The sequence below is a fragment of the Coturnix japonica genome, chromosome 24 (genome assembly GCF_001577835.2).
Source record: "Coturnix japonica isolate 7356 chromosome 24, Coturnix japonica 2.1, whole genome shotgun sequence".
Taxonomy (NCBI): Eukaryota; Metazoa; Chordata; class Aves; order Galliformes; family Phasianidae; genus Coturnix; species Coturnix japonica.
Window position 1 is genome coordinate 2,418,015 of NC_029539.1, and position 15,131 is coordinate 2,433,145.

The window sequence follows — 15,131 nt, forward strand, 5'->3', positions numbered from 1 at the left end:
TCTCCACGACCGGGAGGAGCCCCAAGCTGGGGCCGGGGCTGGTGATGAGGGAGGGCCCGCGCATGCCTGCCGTGAGCCGGGCCCCCCACCCGGGTGAGGCTGAGCTCCGCGCAGCCGTTGCCGGCCGAGGGAGGCTGAGCTCCGGCGGAGCGCTCCGGGGCTCCCCAGCAGCCACCTGCTGCTCCCGGAGCCGCCCGGCTCTACCCCGACCCCTGTCCGTGGTGCTGCCTCCGACCCCTGTCCGTGGTGCTGCCTTCGGAGCATCCTGTTGCGTCGGATCGTTTGAAGAAGGAGCCGTGCCTGGTGGATGAGCTCCTCGTTTGGAACAATGGCTGCGTTGCCACGGCTGATCTGCGCGTCTTCGGCCGCTTTGGTTGTTTGGGGTAGGTGCTTCCATTGCGTGGTGCCTTCGGGAGGGTTCTTCCCAAACCCCGTGTTTGGAGGATGCTCTTTCAAACCTCGCAGGGTTCCTTTAACGCTGTCACAAAGCTCAGCCTTCGGAGCGGCTTTTTGTTTTGCTTACAGGAAGAGAAGGGAATAACATGGATACGGAGTTAATACCAAGCTAATGGGAGTTAATATGAGCAAAGAAATGTGATATTGCTAAGTGGACTTCTGGCACAAAGCGTGCTCTTGCACACGCCTGCAAGTTCCTCGCTGTTTCCTGTTGGCTTTTGTTGTAAAATGTGCAATGCAATTTAACGTGCAGTTAAATTACAGCGAACCCACATGCAGCGCACACTCCATGCGCTGCTTTTTCTGTGCAGGCTTTGTAACCTGAAGGAAACGTTTGGGTTTTATTGCCATTGATCCTCAGTCCAAAGATATGCTGTTAGTGATGCTAATACAGCATGGATACGTACAGCTCTGTTTGCATGTGTGTGTGTGCATTTAGTGTACCTGGAGTGTAGAGCACGATCAAGTAGTTGCTTTTTTATTCCTCCCAGAAAACTGTTGCTATCCATAGAGGTGATGTGGGAGAAAGAGGCTGTTTCCAGGATAGGTCGTAGGTCTCACAGTACATGAGAGTTGAGGGTTAATGGAATCTCAGAGGCTGGGGAGGAGGGAGCAGCAGCCAAGTCAGCATCTCCACTGAGCTGCACTCGAGGCTTTGGAGACAGGGTGGGACAGACGGAACCCAGCATTGTTTAGCCCAGGGGACAAATGTCAGCAGGGATTTCGTCTTGAGATGTCGCGCTGGGTTTCATATCAAGCATTTGCCTTCAAAGACTGATTTTTTTTGTCTCGTTTGGGAGAGCTGTGTTTTATATCTGCCCATGTTTGCACAGATCTGATTGGAAGCGTTTTAAAGCGGAGTGCACGTAAAATCAATAACTCCCCCAGCTGCCAAATGCACTCAAGTCCAAGCCCTTGATTTCCAGGACTGCTTATGAAACCTAGAAACAGGAAGCATGGAGAATCTTAACCCTTTGTTTTGAGCACGCTGCCAGATGAAATACATCCACCTTTCAACTCACACAAAGAGCGAGGCGTTCCTCCATGCTTGAATTCTGGGCTTTCTCTCATCCCAGACTTTAATTGCTGCTGGAATGGGAGCACGCTCAGCATGTGGGAGAAAGAATGAACCGTGCCTTCAAAACAGCATCAATTACTATAGGAAGAATTAAACGTTGTAACAAAGCAGATGCTGGAGAGGTGAATTTGCATGAAACGATCACCTTCTGTTAATTATGATGCATTATTTATATCTCAGAGAAGGAAGAGAGGCAGAGGATGCTGGTAGTGAATCAAAGGGTTTTCCATTGGGGACGATGTGTGTGGATAACTGCAGCCTCCGTGTTTCTCTCTCATATCCTTGCTCACTTTCCCTCTATGCTTTTTTCCTAGCTGGTTTTTGTTCTGCAGTATGTGTTGAAGTTCCATCAGAGACAGAGGCGGTCCAGGGGACGGACATGAAGCTGCTCTGCATCTCCTGCATGAAAAGAGAAGAGGTCACAGCCAGCACAGTGGTGGAATGGTTCTACAGGCCGGAGGGTGGCAAAGATGAACCCGTATGTATGTCTGGGTAGCTGAGCCCTTGCTTTGGTAGGCCATGCAATCCAAAGAACTCATGGCAGAAGCCAAAAGATTTAATATGAAGAGTGTGAGTTTGCCTTGCCACAAGATCCTTGATGAAGAGACCCAGACATAATGACAAGATTTATGCCATGTTTTCATTCAAAGTCTGTAGGAATGCCTAGCAGGCTGCTTTAATATCATAGAGGAGAAATGAGCTGGTAGCTAAAATCAGCTCCAAATTCCAGATCTTCAGTTTATATGGTATTTTTACCCAAAGGGTCTATAGCTGAGCAGTAACTAAAGCATCTTTTCCTTGCTGAGCTGATTAGCACACAGCAGGTACCCATGGCAGGAAAAGCTAGAATCTGTTGGTGAGTTCAGACATTTTGGGTTGCGTATCATCCAATATACAAAGGGACTGAGAAGGGAAAACAGAAGCATGGGATGACATCCAGCCACATTGGTTAACTCTTATTTCTTGGGATGCTTCTGAATTCAGAAGCTGTTCTTTGGAGGTTAAATCAGGCTCTGCTAAATCTGTAGGACAGAGTTGAATTCTTTTTTGCCAAAAAGAAACCAGTGGTGTGTGCTGACTGTGGGAGGATCTGAGCGAGTTGCTTTGGATTCCTGTCAGGAAAAGGTAAAATTAGTTTTCAGGGTGAATTAAAATGGGAACCTTGCAAGAATGGTAAATCTGAGAATAAGGTTTCAGTAGCTCTTTTATCCAAGCATGAAGAATTAGATCTGTGCCTTCGTTTCATCATGATTAAGTAGGGCCAGGCAAGGCAGCAAATAATCTCCTGCCCATTGTCCATACGTGTCTCTGCTGCTCTCCGCCTCTGTTTTGTTACTTCCATGATGGAAATAATTCAGTTTTCTCTCTTTGGTAAAACAGACTGAGATTTTAGGGTAAAGGATAGCAAAATAAGGACATATGTTGATCCCAAGAAGGCCACATCCCAGAACATGCACACATGCAGCCAGTGGAGAGCTGAGTTCCTTGGATATGCTGTGTTGTTGTCTGAGATTGAAGTCAGCTATTAATCAGAATATCCCTTCCTGTCCCATCACAGATCTATGAGCACAGGAAAATGAATCATGAATTTCCAAGCCGCTTCAGTGGTCGGATACAATGGAATGGGAGTAAAGACATGCAGGATGTGTCCATCACTGTGTTAAATGTCACCTTGAATGACTCGGGTATCTACACCTGTAACATCACCCGGGAGTTTGAGTTTGAGATTCACCGGCCTCTCTTCACAAGCTCCAGATTGATCCACCTCACCGTGGTGGAAGAGGGTATGGAGGGCTGGCAGAAATCGTGGCGTGTCCTAATTGGCCATGGGTGTTTTATACAGGGATGGGATTTGGATTGCATTGCAGGAGGAGGATCAAGCAGAGGTTTCCACTTTGGTCAGAGCCCTCACCTCTCCCCTGGTGGTTCAGAGATGCTACAGCACAGATTTTGCCTGGCTACCCACAGCCGCTCCTTCCTCACTTCCACCCCCTCCCTCTCTGAACTCATTCTCCATTTTGATTTCAGTCTCTTGCATCCTCCTTCCCTTTGCACTGCTCTTCTGTCTTACCATTACTCTTGATTTCACCCAGTTCTGTGCTGAGATCCTGGCCATAGGAATCTTGTTGTCCCTCTCTGGAGTGGACAAGTTCAATTCCTCATCTTCTTATTTTATGCCTTCCCTTCCTTTCTTCCCTGTGTCTTATTTTGATCTCTCTCCAAATCACTGTTGGCACAGCACACTCAAGCAAACTGCAGCAAATAGGACATGGAAAGGAAAGGGTACGTACAGCTGAGATAGGCTCGCGGTGAGCAATCTGTATGAATGTGTGGGTTGCAGAGAACACAAGGCGCAGACAAGCCTGTGCATCTTTGATACCAGTGGAAACATGGCCTGAAATTGCTGCTGGCCTGTTTTATTGGCAGCCTCACCTATTTTCCTGTCTTTTGACCCCTCACTGTGTAGTGGCAGCTAGGACTGTGTGATGAAGTGGGTTAAGGAGGAGACGAGGGTGGGAAGGTCTGAATGGAGCTGCTGCGCTCCAACAGCTGCATGGAAATGATCAGAGATGGTTTCATTCTCTTAACAGCTGGAGAAGACTTCACCTCAGTCATCTCTGAAATCATGATGTACATTCTGCTGGTCTTCCTCACCTTGTGGCTACTGATAGAAATGGTCTATTGCTACAGGAAAGTCTCGAAGGCAGAGGAGGCTGCCCAGGAAAATGCGTAAGTTTGACATCTCTCCAGAGGTGTCTCAATCCAGGTCAGATTGCAAGAAGGCTGAACTTTGCTATTGCACATTTCTATTTGAGGTTTGCTATGTCTGAAATCATTGCACTGGAAGGGAGTAACCAAAGAGTTGGTGCACTGGGAAAGGAGGGATGATGTGCATTGTAGGGAGGGTGGCCAAGGTGGGCAGGATTCCAAGATGGCCCTATTTGAACCACGTGGAGATGCTCTCCTGGAAGGCCCACTTCTAGAGATGTGACTCACAAGTCTATAGCCTATGCTGTGATAAAGCACAAGAGGAGAGTAATTCTGGCAAGCTGACAGAGCAGAGGTGTCCCAGTTTTTATGCTGGCCTATTCCTATCCTTTTACGTTCTCAGCTTAACTAACAGTGCTCTTTGAATGTGGTGGGAAAGCTGTATGCATGGGGTTTTACAGTAGGGTAAGGCTCAGCATCTGCTTCTGGTTATGCCAAGGATCTTCTGTGAGTGATGTTTGTTACCTTAGAGGTACCTCAGGGAATTCAGCATCTCTGAAGAAGTGAATGGACTCGAACTACACACTTCAGGTCATGCTTTCATCTTTTTTGTTCTGACTACAGGACAGACTACCTTGCAATTCCATCAGAAAACAAGGAGAACTGTGCCGTGCCCGTGGAGGAATAGCAGAGAGACGTCTGCAGAGTGCACAGCACCAAGGTAAGTGATGAAGGAGCAGTGAATTGCTGCTTGTGCCTGTCCACCCTTCAGCCTTACTGCTGTGGGTTAGGATTATGTGGTGCTGGGGAGGTGGCAGAGCAGAGATCCCGGGAGTTTTTGCCCCTTGTCTGGAGCTTCCATAGTGACCACAGAAGCAATTAAGGTATTGTTGAATGGTAGCATTCAGGCCGTGATTTAATTACTCCTCCTATACCTAATCCTCAGGTGTTGGAAATAGTGACTGTGCCCTGCAGATAGGGAGCTGTATGCAGGAGGAAGGACAGGAATCTGCAGAGGAAACATCTGTTATTGGAGGGTTTTATGTGCAGAGGACTGGAATCTTGATCCCTGGAAGTCTTGTGTCCCTTCAGGCATTGTGCTGATGGACCCTTCCATGAGCACATTGCAATGACTTGCACTCTATGGGGTATTCTCTCACTTACAGGGGCTCTGAAGACAGAAGGACCACGTCGTGCCAGCCAGGTTTGAGGGGGAGCTCTACGCCGTCAGGAGGAAATATGGGGAAGTGTAAATTCTCTTCCATTTGCCTTGGACTCTGTACAGCCTTGACTTTGGCCTCATGACTCCATTCTGAGCTGCCAGCCCATTTGTTAAAGGACTCTCCTTTTGAAGCATGCTGAGCAAAGGGCACAGGGGGTGCGGGCAGCACGGCTCCTTCCCAAGTTTCAGTTCCATCATCACGTTAATGGCTTTGTAACTGTTAATGTCATTTCTTAGCTGCTGTCACCACCGCCTTTATTTGCAAAATATGCTAGTTCTCCATTGCAGACATTAAGGGTATGTGTTACTGTTACTCTGACCCACAGGACTGGGAATATCTTCATCTTAAGGTGATGATGTTCCTCCACAGCCCAAGAAGTCACTGTAGGTTAAGCAGGAAGAGTTTAATTAGTGTAGTTGTTGCTCAATAAGTTCCTTTGGACTTTGGGCTGCCAGGGCAGATGCAGAGTAGCATGAGATGCATTAAAACAGATAAAAACATGTAGTAGGAAGATGAGTCCCTGTGCTGTGGTCAGACCTGCTTCTGAAGGAGGGAGCTGAGAATAGAAATCCTGAAGTACTCCTAATTTGGGAGGCTGTATAACGTAAGTATAAGAACCCCCTGTCCCCTCCCTTTCACTTAGCAAGAGTTGAAGTTCTTAGTTCCTTCCATTTACCTTGTGCAGCAGGTTTACTCCTCAAGCATACAGAGTGATAGGAATAACCTGTGGAGCCGCGTTCAGCAGCCACAGGAGAGCCAGTAAGACAAGGTATGCCTTTAACCTGTTCCTGGGGGATGCTCTGATAGGATTCAAACAGGCAAGCAAAGTAAATAGGATGCGTAGCCCTCTGGGTGGGACCCAGCTTTGTAAAATAACCCTTGCAATTGTGATGGTTGTCTTATCCTGTATTGCAGCACCATCTAGAGGAATAGAGAGAAAATGCTTCTTATTTTCTCCTAGTCTGTTGTAATTCTGTTTTGTGCTTAGTCACCAATTTGAATAGTCAGTATTTATTGTAAATGACACATTTCTGCACAGGAAATACACTATAAGTTCAATGGTACCTATGCAAATGTACCTTCTGAATCGTAATAGCTTAAGCAGAGTGCAATTAGTTTTCTGGCTTCAAACGTAGATTAGTTGAGCACAGCCACCATATTATAAAGAAGAAACAGGCAGAAACGTTGGCCAGGGTGGAGTTGTACTTTAGGATGAAGTGGGGAAAGATGGAGGGGTTTTTCCTATGGGAGATGTTGTAACATCCCTGCTGCAATGGAGCCTTTATTGCTTGCAAGAGCTGACAAATTTTGCTACACCGACTGCTTCTAAATACTACCAAGTGCTTGTGAATCTCAAGGCATGCTTATGTACTGAATTTCCCCCTGCTTATGTTCTGCTGCAGTTTGTGTTGCTAAAAATCATAGGAATGTCTCCATTTTTAAGTCAGGTCCAGGCCGGATTTCTAACTGGCCTATGTTCAAAATTCCTTTATTAAGAGCAAGGTTCAACTTTAGCCAGCTGTTACGATGCAGTTCTCACAGAGCTGAGTCTGGCAACCTGAGCACATCTTGCAGCTGAAGCACGCTTGTAGTCTGGGCACCTTAAACTCTTAATATCCCCAAATACCTCCTCCTCTCATTCTGCTGAGTGTCTTCATTTTCCCTAGGCCATCTTGCCTGGCCTCGGGGCACTTGGGGGCATAATCCCAACTCTAGATCCACAGCAACAGAGGAGCTGTCCCTGCAGTTTCCGTCGCTGATCACGGCACTAAAACCCAGGGTGGTTTTTAGGTAAGGTCACTGAACCCCCCTCCCACTTCAGCCCCATTGCTCCCAGCCCTTGTGAAGTGCTGATGGTGCAATGTTGAGCCAAAAAGGGAGTAAATAGTTCCCTGTGTACCTTGGGTGGTAAAGAAGGGCTGTCCTATAGTCCCGCACCTTGTGATGTTTTATACATCATTTTTAGATGCTTTTTGGGCATGTCTTTCACTTTGCCAGTTGAGTTTGGTTTATTACAAGGGCAGCATTAAAGGCAGGTTATGTCCTGAGAGGAGACAGTCCTGGCTGGTACCTGAAGAGACCCTCTGTGTGTATTTGGAAGCGATAGAGAAGCCTAGAAGCAGGCAGGACAATAAAAAGAACAAAACACTCACGAGTCGCACTGCTGTTGGATAGATTTCTCTTTTAATTGATACCGTACTCCCATTGTACGAGCTACTTACACGGAGTCTGGGCTGCAGAGCCTTTACAACAATTCCTAGGTTCTACCAGGTAAGTTTTCATCATCGTTTTCTTGCAGTTTTTTTGCGCACAGCGCAAACCTGATGACAGTTTAACAACTCCTAAAACAAAACCACGGGTCCTCCCCCAGCCCACCCTGTAGTTCACATCAGTGCTGCAGGCTGTGGCCAAACAGCCCTCTGCCTCCCAGGCCCCTCGGTGCTCAAATCCAGAAGGGAATTGCACACCCCCATGGGTGTCTGTATGGTCTGTTCCCTCGAGGAGATCCTCATTAATCTGCAATTATGGCAGCAATTGGGATTGCCTGGGGCTCAGGTGGGCAGAACACACCCCAGGGATGCTTAGCAGCTTTACCCAGCCCTGGAGAGCGTGATGAGATGAATTGCTGTGACAGTGACGGCGGCCCAGAGAGGTGCCACAGCCACACAGTGCCAGTCCTGGTGGTCAGAGATGCGACGGTTCTGCTGCTCCTCCCTCTGCTCTGAGCTCGTCGGGCCAAGAGTCAGGTTAGTGCTGCTGTATCTGCTCTGCTAAGTGCTATTCCAAGGGAGGTGGGCTTGCAAAGTGTGGCACAGGCTCCACTTCATTGCTGATAGAGCTGTTTTGCAACAGCTTTTCTCCCACCTCCTAATGCTGCTGGGGCAGCTTGGGCTGAGCTGCACGTTTGTTTTATTCCCTAATGATTCTTGCAGTTTGGGTTGGGGAAGGGTGGCCATTTAACGTTAGCAATGGAATTGGCCTACATGAGTGAGGTAACAGAAACGGCCAGAGGAGGTTCCTCCCTGAGCCATGTGCAAATACAACTCCTTCCGCAGAAGGAAGTCTTTTGTTTTTTCCCTACTGAAAAAGAAAGAAATTAAGAAAACAAACAGAACACATTCACTTAAAAGGGGCGTACAGACTGCATCAAGGGAAGGCAAGCAGGGACAGCACCAGGTCAGTCCATCCACGACTAAGGGGAATGATTGTCTGGCAGCAGAGAGGGGTGTGGGGAGAGGGAAAAGCCATAGCAAGCACTGCAGAACGTGTGGGAGAGGGGAGCATGGCACAGCAGGATCCATGCAGAGGGTTGAAGCCCATGCTGTCTGGCTGGGTAAGGGGATAATCTCAGTCAGTAAAGACATGAGGATATTGTTTGGCCAGTGTGCACATCTCAGAAAGAAAGGTATTATGGCACAAAGAGACTCGTGCAGGGGAGGGTGCAAAGCACGGAGATCAGAGCATGCCAGGCAGAGGGAACGGGCCCAAAAGTCAGCACAGTCACACCTCAGCAACTACACCGACACAGATGTTTTGCAAGCTACTTACCTCGGGTGCTTTGGTTTAAGAGTCTCTGTTATTTGTGTATTGTTTTTAAACAAGCCCCTGCTGAGACTGTCTGAAAAGACCAAGCCAGAATCTACATGAACCCACCACAGAACTTCTCCATGGCAGCAGAACTGTCTGGGTTGAGCACATCCCTCAGAGCTGTTCTGCCAACACAGCTCTGCCAGCTGCCCTGAGAAATGGGACGGAATTGCCCCTCCTGCCTCCAGCTGCAAGCACTGAGGTCTGCAGTTTGAGCTTTGTGCCAATGTCAGCATCCTGTGGAGCCAGAAATCCCTGCCTTCTAAATTAGAAAGTCATCAGCCTGTTATCCTGGTTGGGAAAAGGAAACTCAGAGAGTTACCTGATGGTATGCTGGAACATGGTTAGTTTGGTACATACCTCACCTGGGAGCAAGCATAGAGACACACTTCTTATATGCAGCCAAACTATGAGGCTTGCAGGTGTTTTACACAGCTTTGGTGTATTGCAGGCCTACCTGTCACCTCTGTCTGCACAGAAATCACTGCAGAGCACATCTAGGAGGTCTCATCTTAAGTGTTCCCAGCTGCTAATTGGAAATTGAACTCTCTACTGCCTCCTATAAAGGTGGGGAAAAGCAGATAGGTGTAGGCTATGTAGGTTGGTGCTGAGGGGGTGAGCAGGAGGTGAGTCTGTCCCCATCTCACCCAAGTGAGCTTCTGAAACAAACAGGGCCTGTCTGATGGGAAAAGTGCTCAAATAATTCAACTTGAGCTCATCCCAGCTGCCATAACCCAAACATTTCCTTGTAGGTAACCATTAAAAGGTATTTATTGAAGTTCTATCAAGCTAGGGTTAGTGGTGTATTCTCCTACAGGAGCAGGTGACAAACAGGCAAGGCAGAGCTCTGTCATCTCCCTCCTGCTGATGGTGGCATCTTAACTTGGCACAAATTGGCTCCTCTCTGTTGGCATCAATGTGCACGTTTGGCTGGAGCCACGTTTCTTTGCCAGTCTCTTTTGTAGCTGCCAAAATCCAGCAAATCCAAACCCAGCTTTGTTTGCCAGATTATTTACTTCAAACACATTAAACCCAGTTTAACGTGCAGGCAAAATGAATAGTAGTGATGAATGCTTTTACAGCAGCCTGTGTGTAACCTGACATTAATTTGTCTCTAAGGCCAAGCCCAAGGAAGCTGTACCAGTGGGAACATCCAGAACCCAACGTGACCATGGTCTGCAGTGATGCTGCATAGGGAGGAGGATGCACACTTAAGCAAAGGGAATGTCAGATCGGTAAGCAGCCTTTTCCAGCTACTGGCATTTATTTTGAACCCTAAATACTAAAAGAGGGGGAAAGATGGGCTGCAAAGCTTTCTTCTGTGCTTAGCAACTGTGGGAGATGCAAAGGGGTATCTCAGCCAGTGTGGCAAATCAGCAGCAGGGAACTGGGGCCCCCTGGTCCCAAGGTGAGAGCAGCAGAATGCCCTTCTCAGGCTCTAGCAGCTCAGATTCATTGTATAGCAGCCATTTGAGCAGCATCCCTGGAAGAAGTCAGGGAGCAGCACAGTAGTCAGCAGCATGAAATGAAACAGTCATAAATACAAGTTACTCCCTAGTTCCCGAGGCATTGCCAATTGTACCTTGCTTTCACAGTCTTTTAAGTGCATTCAATAACCTGTTTGTGAGTCGTCTTCTCTGAGTCATACTGTGTCTAGCATTCGGTCATTCAATTATTAGGCAGGCTGGGAGAAATCAGCAGGTTATTCTAACAGTGGTACCTTGCCCTGGTTGGGCTGTGAAAGCTGTGAGGGTTTTCCCCAGCTGCATGGATTAGTGTTCCTGCTATTCCAAGATGCAAATAAACACTCACTCACCCTTATGTTCCCTGCTTTTTCAGTGCCAGTTAGAGCTAAAGACCACTGAATACATGAGACCTGCAGCATTTCTTGTGGGGAACACACAGCTGACTCCTTCCTGGAGGTGGACATGGCCTGGTTCTGAACAAAGGTTCTGAACAAAGGTGGAGACTGAGTGCCTCACCCATCACCTAACCTACCTGGCTGGGTAAGATTACAAAGCATTTATTAATTGCTTACTCGGGCACCCCCCATCCCACCCAGTGCACAGTCCCTCTGCCCTTCATGTGGCTGCTAATGGGAATATGGAGAAATGCCATGGAAGAAGTAAAAATGCAGACTGTTTTTGTAACACATCTGCCACCTGACTTGCTTAAGGAGCCATTGCAGTGCTGTCTAGCTTAGGAGTGATCCCAGTCACTGCCTTACATTGTGGACAACACTCAGGTCCATCCCACACCCCTTGGCAGCACTTTTTCTGTCTTCAAGGATGAAAATTCTTTTCCTACGTAGCACAGAAGTAAAGGTGAGAGCTGAGAGGTACGAGCAAAACCATCTCACAGACCAGGGATGAGAGGTAAATTCACCGAGCAGGACAGTAAGAGCAGTTCTGCTGTTTCCTTAGCACTCCCACTCCACATTGTGCTAACAGCACCCAGCTTGGCAGGAAGGAATGCTCACATATCAATACTCATTTTGGTTTTCTTTTGAAGCTGGGCCACTCTCCCTGTTGGAGAAAGTCCCACAGGCAGCCCTTGTCAGCACCGATGTAGATCTTCAGCACAGGGATGGCTTAATGGCAGGGGCCCAAGCACACAGAAAGCAGAGAACCACAGCAAAAGTAAAGGGGACACTGTCAAAAGAAATGGAAGTGTGCTTTCTGCAGTGTGGCTCTCCTCCCTCTGAGCACCGTGTGGGCAGACACTCCTGCTCCCTTCCATCTCCTTGGTTATTAATGCACTATCAATTTACAGGAGGAGGCAAACTAAGTGTTTGGAGGAAGCATTTCAGGCTTGTTTACGTTCTGTGCTTTGCTCTCTGAACCAGGCTGACCAGCATGGCAGCAAATTGCATTTCTGCTCCAAGAGACATAGAAGATGATTGCCAGGGAGACCTGCTCTCCACAGACCTACAGCAATTCCTCTGGAGGCCTTTCTCTCCAAATGGGGGGATCATTTTGTAAGGGATCGATGGTGATTGCCAAAACCTCTCTGCCCTGAAGCCAGCAAGGTAAGAAAGTTGACAGTGTTCCCTTTATATGTGTAGATACATATCATCAGTCAGGGACCTTCATGCGCAGGGAGGGGAGGGGCATTCACTCTGATGCTTCCCTTTGAAACAACAAACAGAACAGACAGACAGACGGACAGCCAGGAATATTACAGAACAGTGATGCAAACAGGCCCAGGGTTGCACACCTGGGTGCATCCCTAAGCAAACCTCAGTGCCAGGAGAGCACAGCCCTCCCATAGACACACACACGCACACACACACCCCACACTACCACTGAGACCCTCCATTTCAGCCAGTGTTGGAGGTCAGTCCTTCCTCTCAGTACGTAGGCTTTTTGTTTTGTTTTTTTTTCTCTTAAAATCTGTATATAATATATATATTTATATTCTGTATATATATTTATATATATATATATATATTTATATATCCTATTTACACATATTGCACACCGTCCTCTGGCCTCCTGTATTCCTGCCTGTTAGTGGAAACGTTTCCGTTTCTCCTCTGGATCTGACCCGAAGTCCCGGGACCCGATGCCATTCTGGAGATTTATTAGTGAATCCTTCATCTGCAAGACAAGAAACACCTCCAGTGTGCTGCTACCCTGGGATTTCCTTCCTCATTGGTGCCTCCTCCATCCATTGTAAGTATTGGTGCCATTATAATCTGGTTTTTGGAGCTGGGCGACCAATGAGGGGACTGAGAAGATGGGAGCTGGTGAGTTAACAAATAGGGGTTGAGCAGAGTGATGCACAGGGTTACAGGCACTCACCTTAGGGAGCAGCAGCTTCTTTCATTAATGAACACCATTCCAAGCTGCCCGGTGTCTAAGCAGCTCTTGAGGGAATGGGTTCTAAAACTGCTGCATCTGTGCTGTGAAGGGCCTGCGCCTTTGTCCATGTAAACTACATACAACCCCAGAGTCAAGGAGAAGAATTCTGCATAGCAAACAGTGCTAGAGTCTTTGCAGCACCCTCTCAGATACCAGAGAGTAGCTACAAGCTGTGTTGTCTAATATAAGGTTTTGGCCCTGCAGGATTCTCCCCTTGACTTCAGCTCCCATGAGATGACAGAGAAACCATCTGAACAGCCCTTGGGACCTCCTGCCCAGCCCAGTGTCAGAAGATGGACTTTAAAGGGAGATGGGAGCGGAGGTGATGCACCCGATGGGCTGCAGTGGTCCAGGTAAGGCTGAGGGATTGCAGGTGATGGGCTGGGAGGACACAGTGACTGTCTACTCACAGTGCAACCAGGATGTGTGGTCTCACCTGGTCTAGAAGCATCACAGAGGATTTGATGATCTCACGCCATTTTTGTAACTCTGAGTCATGATACTTCTGCTGGGATTCTAGTAACTGGGCCCATTCTGTTTGCGACTGGGGTAACCTGCAAAGCAGAACAGGAGTGAATCTTCCTCATCTTCCTCCCCCCCATCTTCCTCATCTTCCTCCCACCATCATCTTCCTCATCTTCCTCCCACCATCATCTTCCTCATCTTCCTCCCCCCATCATCTTCCTCATCTTCCTCCCCATCATCTTCCTCGCCCTCCTCCCCCCATCATCTTCATCATCTTCCTCCCCCCCATCACTGATAGGGAACACAACATAACACTGCTGGACAGGCAATCTATATTTTGGGGGTAGTTTTTTTTCCCTGCTGTGTCAGTCTTTATCTTAATACCAGATTTTCTTTACTCACTTAATTAATGTCTCCTCCCTTCAGGCCTAATCAATCCTCCAGTTGGAAGCACTCAAGACACTGATGAGAAGATCCCCAGGACTGGCTGCTCTGAGCTGCCAATCAGGGGTTCAAGCAGGTGAAAGCAATGTGCCTGGAGAGCAGGTGGAGCTTTCTTGGGCCAAGCTGAGGATAAATCTCCATGGAGCATAAAAGCCGTGAGGAGGAGCAGAGTTCAGGCAGCTGCAGGAAGACTTCAGGGCATATCAGGGTGATTTCTGCATGCTTTTCCCTGGAGAGGTAAGTTGTTTTTGTATGCCCTCATCTAACTATTGCTTTGTCTTGGGCCTTGCTGGTTTCTAAGGTAGTTAAGCTTGCAGTTAAGCTTCTGTCTTCTGCTGGGTGTCTTTTCTTTACTCTCTTGGGCTTTGCTAGTCTCTAAGACAACTAAATCATTGCTTTGACTTTAACTTACCTCTTAGGCTCTGCTACTTCTTCAGATAGCTGGATCCTTCCTCCCTCAGCTATTGCCTGTCTTATACTTAAGCTTTACAGGACGTAGTGGAGATTTTCATGTGTCCTACCCTGGAAACTGAGTGGATATGGCCATGACTGCTCCCAAAACTAACTTCTAAAGATACACCTACTCTTTCTCCTAGCACTGTAACTTAACAGTCTAATTGGCTCCCCTCTTATCTTAGCAGCAGCACCCCACTGCTCATTTGCTGACTGCTGTGTTAACTGCTTTAGTTGTGCTCCTTGTTTTACAGAGATTTATCATCACCTTGAGCCAATCATTGCCTGGTGTGCTGCAGTCTTGTTGCTGTAAGCAGCAACCTGTCCTTGTGATCTTCCCAACAGGAGCTTGAGTGCTTGCAACTGGCCTGCTCAACCAGCTCCAAAGGTGGATATAAAGCAATGACACTTCAAGCACAACTACAACAAGCTACTGCAGTTTTAAAATGGATGCACTGTCCATCTCTAATAAATACTTCTAATAACAGCTGCTTTATTTGTTGGAAGGAAGAGGATTGATTATACTTATATGTGGGATCCCTGCCCACTCTAAGTCTCACGGGTACACAGGAACAGGCAGGGGAACCTAAAGGAGAGCACAGACCAATTCTGACACAGCAGGCAGACTTGGTCATGGAAACTGCAGTTAAAAACAATGAAGTTCTAGCTATGGGGGCATAGAGCAAGCAGTAATACTAAAGAACATATAGGATAAATGGTATACTTAAACAGGGAGGGCAAGAGGAAGATGATGGTGGGAGGAAGATGAGGAAGATGATGGGCGGGAGGAAGATGAGGAAGATGATGGTGGGAGGAAGATGATGGTGGGAGGAAGATGAGGAAGATGATGGG

General features: G+C 47.7%; 2 protein-coding genes and 1 long non-coding RNA gene across 17 annotated transcripts in view; 2 read left to right on the forward strand and 1 right to left on the reverse strand.

The window, feature by feature from the left end:
- The first annotated feature begins 57 nt into the window (after positions 1–57).
- On the forward strand, positions 58–6,980 carry SCN3B (sodium voltage-gated channel beta subunit 3). The gene is made up of 6 exons (XM_032449136.1): positions 58–383; positions 1,849–2,012; positions 3,093–3,318; positions 4,126–4,264; positions 4,868–4,964; positions 5,410–6,980. The coding sequence occupies exons 1-5, from the start codon at positions 308–310 to the stop codon at positions 4,929–4,931; spliced, it is 669 nt and encodes a 222-aa protein (XP_032305027.1). The 5' UTR covers positions 58–307; the 3' UTR covers positions 4,932–4,964; positions 5,410–6,980.
- A 651-nt stretch (positions 6,981–7,631) lies between these two features.
- The window catches only part of GRAMD1B (GRAM domain containing 1B), a 97,164-nt gene continuing 89,664 nt past the window's right edge, over positions 7,632–15,131 (reverse strand). For all 15 annotated transcript variants that reach the window (XM_032449131.1, XM_015883940.2, XM_015883944.2 and 12 more), the window contains 2 exons: positions 13,354–13,471; positions 7,632–12,653 (listed from right to left, as the gene is read on the reverse strand). In XM_032449131.1, coding sequence (XP_032305022.1) covers positions 12,564–12,653; positions 13,354–13,471 — 208 coding nt within the window. In that variant the 3' untranslated portion in view covers positions 7,632–12,563. The remainder of the gene's footprint in view (positions 12,654–13,353; positions 13,472–15,131) is intronic.
- LOC116654381 lies at positions 12,611–14,766 on the forward strand. Its single transcript, XR_004309601.1, has 4 exons — positions 12,611–12,728; positions 13,122–13,270; positions 13,809–14,063; positions 14,534–14,766. It is a non-coding gene; the product is annotated as an uncharacterized LOC116654381 (long non-coding RNA).